Genomic DNA, 14,857 nt, shown 5'->3' with positions numbered 1-14,857 from the left:
TTATAACCACAGAAACACGAGAAACAGCAGGAACAAGTTAAAAACTGTCATCATTAGATCTTTGCTCTCATTTCTTTCTCTAGATCTTTATTATCTTTAGTTATTTTTTTATTGCACATGTCTGTCAGTGCTACATGGACCTCTTTAATCTGATGAAATACTGTTGTTACGATATTTACAGTGAGTTTCATTGTCAAATCACAGGAACAGAAACTCGCAGAAGGACCTGTGATGTGATTTCTCTCCACCAGGTGGCGACAAAAGGAATAATGGAATAATCCCTCTGGCTTACCGTAGCAAAGAAACATACGTTAGTATTTTATTTCTGCTTGTTCAGACTTACTGTGGAGACAAACAGCTGATATTTTTAGTTATTTTAACCTTTAGGTTTTACTGCAGTAGTACCTTGAGTGAGTGGATCTGTTAAAAAGACATACGCGCTTCGCCTGGTTTGGTTTGGTTGGTACCTCCGCGGCTGCCGTAGAGAGGAGGTGAGACAACAACAGCCAACATGGTGCTGGAGAAGAAAGTGTCCGGTGGGTTTATCTTGATTTTAACCAGATTATGCATGAAAACGCGACTTTACCACAGCACACAGTCGCGTCTTTAGGAAAGATAAAGAGAAGATGGAGGTCTGGAGGGTTTAAAGACGAGTTAACGGATTGTTTGCTTTTTGTTAGCGGCGGCTCCGGAGCTAGCTCTAGAAACAACGTCGTCTCCATCAACCAACGATTTAACGCGATACATGTGGTCTTTGTTACTGTTGTTACATATTTATAACTGTTACACGAATAAGACAAATTCGGCTTGTAAAGGATTCGGTAAAGCGAAACTGTTGTAGGTCTGTCGAGGTTTTGGCTTCAGCTTGTAGCTAGCTCCTCTGACACCTGCAGGGTGAGCAGTCGCTTTGAGTCGGAACTGAAGACGACTGACGGCTAATATCTCTGTCTCTACGACACCGAATATACTGAGGTCATCTGTGGGTCAGCACAAAGTTATGTTAGGGTCTGAGTTTAGAGGTTTCAGACAGTTATCACGGTGTGAAGTGATAAATTGAAGGTTTTTATGATGTAGTTCGGTTTAAGTGTAAAGCAGCAGATGGGTGTAAACTGTGTGTGTGTGTGTGTGTCAGCTCGGGTGGAGGCCGGTCAGCGCAGAGTTCTGGATGAAGCGACCCGTCAGAGGAGACTGTCGAGGCAGCTGGAGGCTCTGGAGAAAGACAACTTCCAGGTGAGTCTCAGTGTTCCATTCTAAAAGCAGCTGTTTTATCATCGGCCCTGTTTTCCTCACAGTATAAACTGTAGTCAGAACTTCACAAAGGTTCTGTTGATTCACGTCCATGTACAGACTCAGTCAGTGACGTCAGCAGCTCACCTGTGACCAGGTGTTTGACACAGATGGACATGTGTTGACTGGCCTGTCTGCAGCCACAGATCTGTGTGGTCACTCTGACAGGAAGCTGCTGTAAACATACTTAATGTTGTTGTTGTTGTTGTTTCCAGGACGACCCTCTGTCCTCCCTCCCCCCCCCAGGTCCTACTGCCCGCCTGCCCGCCTTCAGTGAGACAGAAGAACCAGGTGAGACTTCGTCTACTGTCCTGATTTAAAGCAGCTGATGCTCAGAGTGTAAATGTTTTCTTCGTCTGCTTCTTCTTCTGCTTCTTCTTCTTCTTCTTCTTCTTCTGTGTCTGTGCCTCCAGAGAAGAAGAAGAGGAAGACGAGGGGCGATCACTTTAAGCAGCGTTTCAGGAAGAACTTCACGACGCTGCTGGAGGAGGAGGTGGGTCACACAACTCTGCTGTGTTCTTATTGGCTGTCGTGAATGTGCCGTCTGCTGACTCTCCATTCTCTGCCCTCTGATTGGTAGAACCTGTCGGAGAAGCCGGAGCCCAACTACCTGTCTGCGGCGGCCCCGCCCTCCTCTCTGCCGCCCCGACACTTCTGCTGCGTCTGCGGCTTCCCCTCCCACTACACCTGCACCACCTGCGGGGGGCGCTACTGCAGCAGCAAGTGTCTGATTACTCACAGAGAGACCAGGTACATCACAGCTGCACTCAGAGCTGCCTGAGACACGACCCAGTCCACAGTCCACCGTCTGTCCTCCAGGACGAGGTCACATACTGATCCAGCTTGTTTCCTCCAGCACAGTAACAGAGTTCAGGCTCTGACATGGACTCAGAGTCTCAGAGTAAAAAGTCTCCCTCTGAAGGACATTTGTGCTCAAAGCTAACTGAAGCTCACGTCATATTAATAGAATTCAAAGACTATTAAAGTTAAAGGTAGAATCAGTAGGATTTTGTCCCAGCTGTTCCTGAACGCACCACAAAGACAGTTGATTGTTGAGTCTCATTCCCAGGACGTCAAATAGACACATGTTGGGTTGGTAAAGCGTCCCGAGCAGCAACAAAGAGAGAAAATCAGAAACTCTCTGCAGATACGAGACACTAACACGCCTTTTCTCCACATTCCAGCCTCCCTCTCTGTCTGTTTACGGCTTCTTACGGCTTTTACGTCTTTGTCTCGTCTCGCTGTGTCTGATTGGTCCACATCAGTCTGCTGATGTTGGGAAATAACAAGAATCCAGAATTCACCTCAGATGCATCAAACTAAAGTAACGAGGCTGTTGTGAAGCTGTGAGGAGGAGAAAGTTCAGGTGTAGAGAGGAGAAGTCACACAGAGACTCAGATACATGAAACATGACCTGGAGGAGAGTAACTGAGTATTTGTGGTCTGCAGGTGAAGTTCTGAGGGACGAGTTCTGAGTATTTCTTCACTTCACAGACAAAAACTGAAGTTATGACTTAGATTCTGAATGGAACTGTGTCTCTGCAGGTGTTTGAAGTGGACACTGTAACTGCTTCCTCGTCACCATGGAGATGGTGATGATGATGATGATGCTCCCTGGTCACAGACAGACAGCGGGGGGGGCGGGGTCAGTAGTGATGTCACAGCGTTGGATGATCATCAGTGGACTCCAGAATCCGCCATCACAGGAAGTGAAGTGACTTTTTTAATCGTCTTTTATTTACTCATCAGTTTTCTTCTGTTCTTTGCCGTCCCATGATGCATTGCGTGTCTGTCTGTGAGAGTCGGTGTGCTGCTGTTGTTTCCTCCCACAGATGTGAAAGGTTTACCAGGAGACGCTTAGCTTAGCTTAGCACAAAGACTGTAAACAAAGGCAAATGGCTAGCCTGGCTCCTCCAGTTCTGAAGTGTGTCATCAGTTCAGACGGCTGACAGGAAGTAGTTCTCTGTCACCGTCGTCCTCGGAGACATTCAGCTCCTCATGTCAACTGTTTGTGCCGTCAGACTCCAGCTGCTCCTCGTTCACCTTCTTGTGTCCACAGCAGCCTGAATGCTGACAGCAGCTCTTCTACTTCTTCTTCTTCTTCTTCTTCTTCTTCTTCTTCTTCTTCTTCTTCACAAAGCACACTTCCTGTTTTCTTCCTCTGCTGATGGTCATGAACAACACAACGTCTCAAGAAGACAATAATCATGTTTGTTTTTATTGGACAGATGTGATGACGTGACAGAAGCACATTCAAACGTAAATGTTTCAGAATAAAGTGATTTATTGTGAAACTGTGACGACTGCGAGCGTCTTTAAATGAACGATTGACGATAAGGGATGTAAACGATCGCTGACACCATCGACTGAAGGTCAAAGAGTAATCAGATTACAGCTGCAGGACCACGTCAGTCAGACACCATCTGAAAAACAAAACATCACAAAAGACAAATCTGTCAGATTAAAAGAGAGCGAGCCTCCACACAGTTAATGATCAATGTGATCAATCGGTTCAGTCAGTTACTGATCACTGCTGATAGAAGATATTGATCCAAAAGGTTCAAGTTCATACCTGAATGATCTCATGTGATCAGTGACATCACCTGTGTGTGTGTGTGTGTGTGTGTGTGTGCAGGGGGGGTTAAAGGTCCAGCTGACTCTTTGTACTTCCTGGTATCCATGGCAACTGTGTCATTAAAAACATGTCAATAATTAATGTGGACTTTTGAGTCGTCTGTGTTCTTTCTGAAGACACACACACACACACACACACACACACACACACACAGCTCAGCAGACTTTGCTCCGGATGCAGGAAGTCCTCGTCAGGCAGCAGCTTCACTCAACTGACTCGGGTCATTGGGACTAACTGGGACGACTGGGAGCTTTATTGCAGCGGGACAGGTGATGTTTCCTGTGGAACACACGAGAGTGAAGAGACGCCACAGGTGAGTGGAGCTCGTGACCCGGACTGATCACAGAGGGTATTGATCTGTCATTGACCCGTTACTGTACAGGAAGTAAAGAGTAGCTGCACTCGAGTACCGTGAGAAGCTGTAATCAGCCGATCATGATGACGTGGAACCAAAACCAGCTGTGTCACTGACACAACCTGTGATCAGAACCTGTGATCAGAACCTGTGATCAGAACATGATCAATATCCTGCAGCAGCTACAATGACAGGCTGTTTATCTAAAATAACAATAATGGTGATAATAATTCTATTGATCACCATCAGAGCCGATTTTACTGAAAGTTCAGGAAAGTTTCTGAATGATGTGTTCAGGTGTCAATTCACTGTGGGACGTCTGAGTTCCCTGCTGACAGATCAAATCTCTTTGAAGCTCCGCCCACTGCAGACAAACATCATGAAGTCATCATCATCATCATCACCATCATCTACCTCAGTGACAGCAACAGAAGCTCAGCTCGCGTCCTCTTCATCGTCTCCTCGTCCTCCTCCCAGTCTGCAGAGTCCAGAGCTGCAGGACGAGTTTCTGAGGGGTGAGAAGACGACATGATAACAACGACACAATGACACAACGTCAACACATCGTTACCACAACGACAACACAACGACGGTACCACAATGGCACAGCGATCCAGAATTAGAAAAGAAATTTGCTGATTAAACACAAGAATGAATTTCAAAAAAGAATCAGAACAAAAGATAAAAATGTCCCTAAAACATGAGAAGAATTTGAGACACACACACACCACAAAGTGATGCAACATTACATTAAAAACACAAAATGAGCACAAAGACGACGCTGAATGAACAGAAAACAGAAAAAGCACAAAATTACATTAAAATAATCACAATAATCTTTTTTTTTTTAGTTAGCTTGTTTTTCAGCTTTTCCAGTAAAATTCAAGCGATTTCAAGGTACCCAAACCAAAACTTTCCATAACCTGGACCCTCACATATGAACTGTGACGACAGAAACAACAGAACAAAACGTGTTGACTCTTTGTTTGTCTGTCTGTTTGGCTCATGTTGACGTCAGGACACAAACATGACAACAGGACCTGTGACGACGTTTGGGATGATTTTTGGATCAGAACTTGTTGTTCTGTCTGAATCTCCAACGTCTGTCTCAGTTTTGTCCTTTTGTGTTTTCAGCGTGCCGGATCAAGTTTAGGTCTCGTAGTGACATCACTGAGTCCTGTGACTCCTCCCCCCTCTCCCCCTCCTCCCCTGTGTCCTCCCCCTGCACTCCCACTCTGACCTCGTCCCCCCAGAGCTCCTCGTCCTCTCCGGGCTTCAGCAGCAGACAAGGTGAGCAGCTTACAGCCACACTCGCTGTGATTGGTCACCTCCTCTCTTCCAACATTTAATTAATGATAGATCCGGTATAAAGTTCTGTTTGATGGGTCGATGTCCTGGTTCCTCTTCTGTTTCGTGCTGCTCTGAACTGAGTCTCCATGTTTGTTTGTGTCCAGCCCGTCTGTCGCTGTCCAGCCCAGAGCTCCTGTCAGAGCTGAAAGACTCAAAGACACGCCCCCTCAAACATGTCCCCGCCCACCACGGACTGACCACCGTCTTCTCAGGACAAGGAAGAGGAAGAGGAAGAGGAAGAGGAAGAGCGGTGAGCGCCATGTAACAGTTACACATTCAGACAGGAGCTCATCATTCAGGACAAGATTAAAAATGAATCTGCCTCATCCTCAGAGTCCTGACTGAGTGAAGTGTGAACCACTGACATCACACATCTGATTCAGTGTGACTTCACTGCCTGATGACATCATCATCCCTGATGTCTGTCCAGAACAGACGTCCAGGAATCCACTGAGAAATCAGAGACAACAGACCATTCAGAACTCCCTTTAGAATCCTCATATTTTAAGGTTTCTCCAGTATCACAGTGATCCAGTTCATCCATGAACACACTGCTAACAGGATGTGCTAACAGCTAATTCTGCTAACTTTGGATCAACACTGTTTGACTGAACCCGACTGTACGGTGCTGTTAGCATGTTAGCATGTTAACATCTGTCAGATTTGGACTTCCTCCTTCTTCACATGAAAATCAGATGTAGTTTTAATTCTATGACCAGTTGATAAAGATAAAACTGTCCTCTTCTCCCCCAGGTCTCTGGCCACGCCTCCTCCACACAACCAGCCAATCCGAAGACTCCACACTGATCAACAGCACCTGGACCAGAGCCAGAACCAAGACCGCTGAACCTCTCTGGTTCTGTCACTGATTATTCTCTGCTGATTGTTTCAAACTGAGCCTGAAAAGAGGAACCCGACCCTGCGGTTGTATCGATGTAAATTACTCTTTGAGATTCAGAGAAACTGGAAATAAAAAGTATTAACACAAGTTTAACATTCAAGAAGTTTATTACGCGAGTTCTCTTTGAACATGTGAACAGTCACAGCTGCAGGACCACCTGTTGTTACAGGTCAGTTATAATCCTCACATCTGTCAGAGCATCTCAGACTATCTCTGAACTAGTTTCATGTTATGGGTCAGACGGTGTCATTCAGGCCCGTTGATGACCAGAACAGAACCTTTTAACAGAAACCAGAGTCACATTTAGTTCTTGCATCCAGTTCCAGACGACTTCCTACAAATCAAACATGGCTATTGTGTTCAAATAAAAGAAAAAGAAAGACAAGTAGAAGTGGAACAATATGGAGGCCCTGCACCAATCACAACACTCCACCATTCAGCACATTTAAAGGAATAATTCAGAGTTTCTACTGAAGCTCACAGTTAAAGAATCGTGAAAACTTTTTAATTTTGACTTTCATCAGAATAAATCTGGACTTTTCTTCACATTATCACTTTAATCACCAAATAATGACTCAAAGTTATCAAATAAAAAGTAAAAATTCTTTTTCCTCATGATTTCAACTTTTATTACAACTCATAACAGGAACATTTCTTTCATCAAGCTCTTCAGTGGCAGAAATTAGCAGTTTTGTGTTGAATGTTGAACACGCCACTGTTTTTGAACGAAAGATGATTTTAAGTGGAATAAAAACACGACAACTTCAATACAAATTCATTTCCAAATGTGTTGAAATTAAATCTAAAGTCATAATTGCAGAATTAATGAGTGGTTCACTGAAACACGTTGGTACCACACAAGTTCCGACAGATCTTCACTCCTGCATCATGTGAGTGACGGGAGAGATGGAGGTCACCGGCTCGGACAGCAGAATCTCCACGGGGGTCTCAGAGATGCGGTTTCTCTTGCAAATTTGCTCGTGGGATTTAAGGCCACCAGTTCTCGCAAAGCCTTTCCCACACTGGTCACAGCCGTATGGTTTCTCCCCGGAGTGAACAATATAATGTCTTTTTAAACCGCCTGGATTAGAAAAGGCTTTGTCACATCGCTCACAGGGGTAGGGTCTTTCTCCTGTGTGAATGTATTGATGTAGTTTTAGATGATTTGGCAGAAGGAAACTTTTCCCACACTGGTCACACTGATGCGGCTTCTCTCCGCGGTGTATTTTAAGGTGGATTGACCAGCTGCTTTGAGTCGTGAAGGTTTTCTCACAGTATTCACAGCTGTATGGTTTCTCTCCTGTATGCAAACGACGATGGATCCGAAAGTAACCTCGAGTTGAGAAAGCTTTTCCACACTGGTCGCAGCTGTAAGGTCTCTCTCCAGTGTGAACACGTTTGTGGATGTTCAGGTCACCTGACGTTAAGAAGGCTTTGCTACACTGGTCACAGCCGTACGGTCTCTCTCCAGTGTGAGCGCGGCGATGGACTCTGAGGTCACCCGTTGTTCTGAAGTGTTGGCCACATTCCTCGCAGCCGTACGGTTTCTCTCCCGTGTGAATGCGTTGATGGATTTTCAGCGTAGCCTTAGATAGGAAAGACTTCCCACACTCATCACAGCTGTGTGAATCCTTTGGTGGGTTTTTAGGGAAGCGGATGTAGCAAAAGTTTTCCCACACTGATCACACCCATGTGGTTTCCCTCCGGTGTGACCTCTCAAGCCAACTGATTTCTTTGGTGATGTTGGTATTTTGTGTGACTGCTCCTGTCCCTTTGATCCTCCCTGTTTCTATGGCAACAGAAAGAAAGAGACAGTGAGATGAACTATTCAAAACATTAAATGATCTTTAAGTCAACATGAGAAAATCATCCACTGATCCTCCAGAAGTCCAACTGTTGCAGCTGCAGACAGAGACATCAAAGTCCAGACAGAAGGCTGTTTTACATCAGGTGTCACATGATGTGAAGTTCTGTACGTACAGCAGCGTCCAACAGTTTGACGCCACGCTGACGAGCTCTCTAACTGTCCTGTTAACCTGAACCAGAACGTCTGAGAATGACAGCAGAGTTTGGACCTGGTGAAACCAGGTGCTGAAAGATGTGTTCAGACTGCACCCTGACCCAACAGAACCCACAATGAGCCCAAACACACCTCAGAGCTCTGACACAGCTACATGAAGAGTTTGGTTCTTCTCTAAAACTACAGAATGCTCCTTTAAGAGGATCCTCGTCATGGACTCCATCTTCACAGTTTACACCATCATCCTCCACTTCCCCCCTCAGCTGGTCAGAACCCTCCTCCACCCTCAGCCTGACCTCTGCACTCCACCTCCACAATTATCCCCCAGGCCAAACGACTCACTTTGGCTGAATGCTGTCGAGACGACCCCGTCCAACACCTCCAACAAAGCAGACACCAGGAGAACAAAAGAGGATGCTCACCTCCACCATCATGAAGGGGGAGGAGAGACCAACACTTCACACCTGGATGAAAAGGCCCAATACAGAGAGCAGCAACAGGCCTGGCTCTGGTTCTACAGGAGTCAGGATGGAGCCCCTGAACCTGGACCCTGGAGATCTGGGTTTATCTGTACTCGTGTTGAAGACTACACAGCTGTTCTCTAGTGTTGCTGAGAACATTAACAGGAGCCAGAACCTGTTGACTTTATTGATTCAATGCTTCAGTAATATTTTGTGCTGCAGCTGATGATCGAATCTTATTTGTCAATAAAAAGTCTGCAAAAGGCTGAAAATGGTGTCAAAATGTTGGTGATCAGAACAGCAGCTGATTATCTGGACTCAGATCTCTGACAAAGATGACAGATGAAGTTTGGACCTGCAGGAAGTTTCTGTTCACAGCAGAAGGAAGACGTGAAGACAAGATGGCCGACAGTAAACAAAAGGTCCAAACACACAGTCACGTTTGTTCTGAACCGACACCAACACGACCAGCAGCAACAGTGAAGCAGAAGTGAAGCTTTCATTTCTTCAGTCTCTTCCAGATGGAACCAGAACCTACAGAGACATTTGACCTGATGACACACAGAACATCCTACATCATGACGTCATGACCACTGACCTGAATGCTGCTGTCGTCAGTGCCCGCGCCTCCTGTTCTTCTGGGGTTCTGGTTCTGGTTCTCCATCGTCCTGCAGGTCTCCTCTGTGTCCTGGATTCTGTCCGGAGCTCTTCAGGCTCACATATAAGAGTGTGACGTGGGGGCGGTCCTGAGAGCCGAGAACGAATCAGAGCAGTGGGCGGAGCTTGACACCTTCTGATCCGACTGAACCGCAGCTGAAGAGAAACAAAAGTCCTGAAATATTAAACTTCAGTCACAGACGACTAAATGATTTAAATCATATTTTATGATTCGTTTCAGGTCAGCAGCCAAGTCAAAACCACCTGGTGTGTTCTCGTGATGTTACCGCGTCTGCTGCGTTCACGGGACCTCGGAACTCTTAACACCTACAGTCTGAACAGCTGCTTGTGGGAGGAATTAACAAGCTTGTTCTTCTTCCTTTTCAAACACACAGAGGGTTTTATCGTCCAGAGCTTCAACTGTGTCATACTGTTCACATGCTTGAAATAAAGCATTCATTCATATTAGCTCGAATGTGTTTTTTAATACGTTAGCTCCGTTTAAATGTTCCCAGAATGCATCCGGATATCCGACCTCTTTTTGTGCCCTGAACGCAGCACAAGTGACGCTGTGTGACCGCGGGAACACGGAGGCCTCGCGAGATTTAGCAGTGCTCCTGTATCAGCCGGAAGTTACCGGACAGAACACGGACCGGGTCACAGAGCAAACCTCCCGGATCCCAGCGACCAGTGGCACCACAAGAACGGAATGGACCCGAACCACCGGAGCAGAGACCCGAACCACCGGAGCAGAGACCCGAACCACCGGAGCAGAGAGGTTCGTGTTGTCGGCTCACTGTCGGTGGTTCTGTTCTGCATGTTTCCAGGTATCGATCCATGAAGCCGACTCATGTTTTAAGGTTCTGTTCTGGAGTTTATGACCATTTTGTGTCATTTTGTCACACAAACACAGAAGCAGTTCAGACAAACACCATCAGATCTGCAGGTTGTTTCCGCCACGTCACTACAACATATCATTGATCTCTTGCGTCACGTGGTGATATTTCAGCTTCTGACCCGGTCCAGTAAACTCGGGCACCTGCAGGCCGATCATCATCATCATCATCATCATCAGTTCAGCTGACCATCGATACTCTGATCAATGAAGAGTTAACAGTTGTTTGATCTTATAATTTAATACAGGGCTGTATTTCCATCAATCAGTGATATTGATATTGATATTGATATTGATGTTCCTCTCACTGAACTGTGTGTGTTATTGTGTGTTGTGAAACAGCCTTTGGAAGACAAACTGACAAACGTGTCGGTTAAACTGTTTAAATGATTCAACAAAGATTTTATGTTTTATGTCATTTGACACTTTTTCTTTGTCTTTTAACAGAAACACTGATATTTGATATTTGCTTCATTGATATTTTGTGCCACAGACTTTTACTTTCTCAGATGTAAACTGACAAATGTTCAGTGTTTTTTTTATTGTTATTATTGGTTCTGTTGATCTTGGTCTGGTTCTTTTGGACCTGGACGAAACCCTCAGACTGAAGAGCAGAAACATCGGACGATGTTGCTGATTTAAAGTTGTGTTTTCAGTGAAAATCTTACATGTTGCAGTTTCAACAGTCGATTATTGATTAGGAAACTCGTTAATGTTCAAACGTCTCTTCTGTTTAAATGAGTTTACTTCATTAAATAAGCGTTTACACAATATTTGTTCTGTGTATCAATACACGTGTGATGTTTTCATGTCTCTGATCAGTTAAAACATTTTAATTCAGAATCAGAAACTGTATTGATGTTTTTGGTACAGATGTTCTGTGCAAAGTAGAAATAGAAATACTGCGTGAATGGAAACAAGAGATAAAGATATAAATGAAATATTAAAGTAGACGATGAAACACAATGTTAAATAATAGAAGAAGAGGGCCATGAACCAATCAGAGCAGTGGGCAGAACAGGACCGCCCCTCACGTCACACTCTTACATGTGAGCCTGAAGAGCTCCGGACAGAATCCAGGACACAGAGGAGACCTGCAGGACGATGGAGAACCAGAACCAGAACCCCAGAAGAACAGGAAGCACATGCTCTGGCGGAAGCAGCGTTCAGGTCAGTGGTCATGACATCATGATGTAGGATGTTCTGTGTGTCATCAGGTCCCTCTACTCTGTTGTTCTGGTCCAGGGTCAGATTTCTAAATGTCTCTGTAGGTTCTGGTTCCATCTGGAAGAGACTGAAGAAATGAAAGCTTGTTGTCACTTCTGCTTCATTGTTGTTGCTGCTGCTCGTGTTGGTGTCGGTTCAGAACAAACGTGACTGTGTGTTTGGACCTTTTGTTTACTGTCGGCCATCTTGTCTTCACGTCTTCCTTCTGCTGTGAACAGAAACTTCCTGCAGGTCCAAACTTCATCTGTCATCTTTGTCAGAGATCTGAGTCCAGATAATCAGCTGCTGTTCTGATCACGTCCAACTTCATCTGTCATCTTTGTCAGAGATCTGAGTCCAGATAATCAGCTGCTGTTCTGATCGTCACCAGTCGCTCAGTCCAACATGGTCTGGTTCTGCTCCTCAAATGTTCCTCTAGACAAAGTGTTTGGTGTTGAAGTGGTTGGCCAAAACAAAACAAAACCTGCAGAGACGCCATTTTGAGCCTTTTGCTGACTTTATTGACAAATAAGATTCATTAATTGATCTCCGCATTATCTCTGGAGCGGTAGTTTGCCAATTCTCCGCCGATGGTGATTCACACAGAGCGAAGCATCTCTACCGCCGTGATATTCACAAAGAGGCGTGATGGTACACATCATGTTGATGACGGTGGTGTTTCCCAGGTGTCCTTCTGTCAATCTAAACCCATGGACAGTTTCTTATGGATGCTTTCACGTTTTTGCACTAAATTACATTATTAATAATCACCATCGGTAAACAGGTCGCTGTCTGACTCTCACTCGTGGGGACGGAGGCTGTTCTCTGGGGGAAAGTTCCCTGAAGTCTCGGTCTGGAGGGCTGTTTTTTGTCAGAAATGTGACGAGGAGTCGGTAGGACAGACAGGAGCACAAACAAAGACAGTTACTATGTTACTGGGACATTTCTCTGTATTTAGTTGAGTAAAGGTCCTGTGTAGTTATCAGATTGTCAGACCATCACGCCCGCGCTCTGCGCCGCTGGCGTATCTGTTCACACTGGGGAGGCTCACCAGTAATGTGCCCTGATACTACCTGCAGAGGTGGATCAGCACCGGAGTGAAGTCCCCCCCGCATCTGAAACTTTCACACAGAGGAGTGTGTGGGGAACTGCCGCATGCAAATGGCAGTGTGAATGGGGCTAGGGTTGGGCCTTTTCATCCAGGTGTGAAGTGTTGGTCTCTCCTCCCCCTTCATGATGGTGGAGGTGAGCATCCTCTTTTGTTCTCCTGGTGTCTGCTTTGTTGGAGGTGTTGGACGGGGTCGTCTCGACAGCATTCAGCCAAAGTGAGTCGTTTGGCCTGGGGGATAATTGTGGAGGTGGAGTGCAGAGGTCAGGCTGAGGGTGGAGGAGGGTTCTGACCAGCTGAGGGGGGAAGTGGAGGATGATGGTGTAAACTGTGAAGATGGAGTCCATGACGAGGATCCTCTTAAAGGAGCATTCTGTAGTTTTAGAGAAGAACCAAACTCTTCATGTAGCTGTGTCAGAGCTCTGAGGTGTGTTTGGGCTCATTGTGGGTTCTGCTGGGTCGATGTGCAGTCTGAACACATCTTCCAGCACCTGGTTTCACCAGGTCCAAACTCTGCTGTCATTCTCAGACGTTCTGGTTCAGGTTAACAGGACAGTTAGAGAGCTCGTCAGCGTGGCGTCAAACTGTTGGACGCTGCTGTACGTACAGAACTTCACATCATGTGACACGTGACGTAAAACAGCCTTCTGTCTGGACTTTGATGTCTCTGTCTGCAGCTGCAACAGTTGGACTTCTGGAGGATCAGTGGATGATTTTCTCATGTTGACTTAAAGATCATTTAATGTTTTGAATAGTTCATCTCACTGTCTCTTTCTTTCTGTTGCCATAGAAACAGGGAGGATCAAAGGGACAGGAGCAGTCACACAAAATACCAACATCACCAAAGAAATCAGAAGTTGGCTTGAGAGGTCACACCGGAGGGAAACCACATGGGTGTGATCAATGTGGGAAAACTTTTGCTACATCCGCTTCCCTAAAAACCCACCAAAGGATTCACACAGGAGAGAAACCACACGGCTGTGATGAGTGTGGGAAGTCTTTCCTATCTAAGGCTACGCTGAAAATCCATCAACGCATTCACACGGGAGAGAAACCGTACAGCTGCGAGGAATGTGGCCAACACTTCAGAACAACGGGTGACCTCAGAGTCCATCGGCGCACTCACACTGGAGAGAGACCGTACGGCTGTGACCAGTGCAGCAAAGCCTTCGCATCGTCAAGTGAGCTTAATAACCACAGACGTGTTCACACTGGAGAGAGACCATACAGCTGTGACCAGTGTGAGAAAACTTTCACAGCTCCAGGTTCCCTTAAGATCCATCGACGTATGCACACAGGAGAGAAACCCTACCCCTGTGAGCAATGTGACAAAGCGTTTGCTTCCCTGGGATGTTTGAAAACACACCGAATTGTTCATGGGGAGAAAGCATACTGGTGTGGCCAGTGTGGGAAAAGCTTTACAAGGCTTAATCGCCTTAAATCTCACAACCAAATCTGCAAGAGAAACCACGTCTGGGACCACTGTGGAGATTCTGCTGTCCAAGCCGGTGACCTCCATCTCCACCACGACACTCACATGATGCCGGAGTGAAGATCTGTCAGCTCTTGTGTGGTACCAACGTGTTTCAGTGCTCAGTAATTCTGTAGGTATGACTTCAGATTATATTAACAATGATCAACATCTCTGTTTTTATCTTGTGACAAGGTGTCACAATTATCACTGATTTTTCCAGCACAGAAAAACTATAAAAACTGGAGTAATGAGCTGAAGTCCAATCAGCACTATACTGTTTAACACTGACCTGCCTACTGGCCTCAAAGGGATCAGCGCCATCTGGCTGTTGCTCTGCTGTCTCAGGTTCATCGTCAGATCCAGTTTTTTATATATTTTAAAACATTTGTAAATTAATCTGTATTCAAGTTGTCATGCCTTCATTCCACTTTAGTTCAGAAACTGTGACATGTTCAACATTTTCTAATATGAAAAAAATTCGAGATTTATTTTGATGGAAGTCAAAATG

General features: G+C 45.6%; 3 protein-coding genes and 1 pseudogene across 9 annotated transcripts; 3 read left to right on the top strand and 1 right to left on the bottom strand.

Moving 5' to 3' along the window:
- The first annotated feature begins 307 nt into the window (after nt 1-307).
- On the top strand, nt 308-3,587 carry znhit1 (zinc finger, HIT-type containing 1). The gene is made up of 6 exons (XM_037111275.1): nt 308-536; nt 1,133-1,230; nt 1,503-1,578; nt 1,701-1,780; nt 1,868-2,037; nt 2,833-3,587. The coding sequence occupies exons 1-6, from the start codon at nt 512-514 to the stop codon at nt 2,852-2,854; spliced, it is 471 nt and encodes a 156-aa protein (XP_036967170.1). The 5' UTR covers nt 308-511; the 3' UTR covers nt 2,855-3,587.
- A 484-nt stretch (nt 3,588-4,071) lies between these two features.
- Nucleotides 4,072-6,615, top strand: LOC119026741 (uncharacterized serine-rich protein C215.13-like). 3 transcript variants are annotated; one of them, XR_005077219.1, is made up of 6 exons: nt 4,072-4,235; nt 4,575-4,792; nt 5,412-5,567; nt 5,732-5,877; nt 5,961-6,136; nt 6,381-6,615. XR_005077219.1 is itself a non-coding variant. In XM_037111272.1 (5 exons), exons 1-5 carry the CDS (start codon nt 4,195-4,197, stop codon nt 5,970-5,972), a joined length of 573 nt encoding a protein of 190 aa, XP_036967167.1. In that variant the 5' UTR covers nt 4,072-4,194; the 3' UTR covers nt 5,973-6,615. The 3 variants fall into 3 exon arrangements, 2 of the variants coding, with proteins under 2 accessions (XP_036967167.1, XP_036967166.1); XM_037111272.1 differs by having other exon boundaries at nt 5,961-6,615; XM_037111271.1 differs by lacking the exon at nt 5,961-6,136 and having other exon boundaries at nt 4,077-4,235.
- A 449-nt stretch (nt 6,616-7,064) lies between these two features.
- LOC119026720 lies at nt 7,065-10,003 on the bottom strand (annotated as a pseudogene).
- A 126-nt stretch (nt 10,004-10,129) lies between these two features.
- Nucleotides 10,130-14,479, top strand: LOC119026729 (zinc finger protein 239-like). Of its 5 annotated transcripts, none has more exons than XM_037111251.1 (3): nt 10,130-10,444; nt 10,676-11,731; nt 13,666-14,479. In XM_037111251.1, exons 2-3 carry the CDS (start codon nt 11,666-11,668, stop codon nt 14,425-14,427), a joined length of 828 nt encoding a protein of 275 aa, XP_036967146.1. In that variant the 5' UTR covers nt 10,130-10,444; nt 10,676-11,665; the 3' UTR covers nt 14,428-14,479. The 5 variants fall into 5 exon arrangements, with proteins under 5 accessions (XP_036967146.1, XP_036967144.1, XP_036967145.1 ...); XM_037111249.1 differs by having other exon boundaries at nt 10,580-11,731; XM_037111250.1 differs by having other exon boundaries at nt 10,130-10,493.
- Nucleotides 14,480-14,857: the final 378 nt, after the last annotated feature.

This window comes from Acanthopagrus latus, chromosome 10, assembly GCF_904848185.1.
Source record: "Acanthopagrus latus isolate v.2019 chromosome 10, fAcaLat1.1, whole genome shotgun sequence".
NCBI lineage: Eukaryota > Metazoa > Chordata > Actinopteri > Spariformes > Sparidae > Acanthopagrus > Acanthopagrus latus.
Note: the sequence above shows the minus strand (reverse complement) of the source record. Positions and strands in the feature narration are given on the sequence as shown.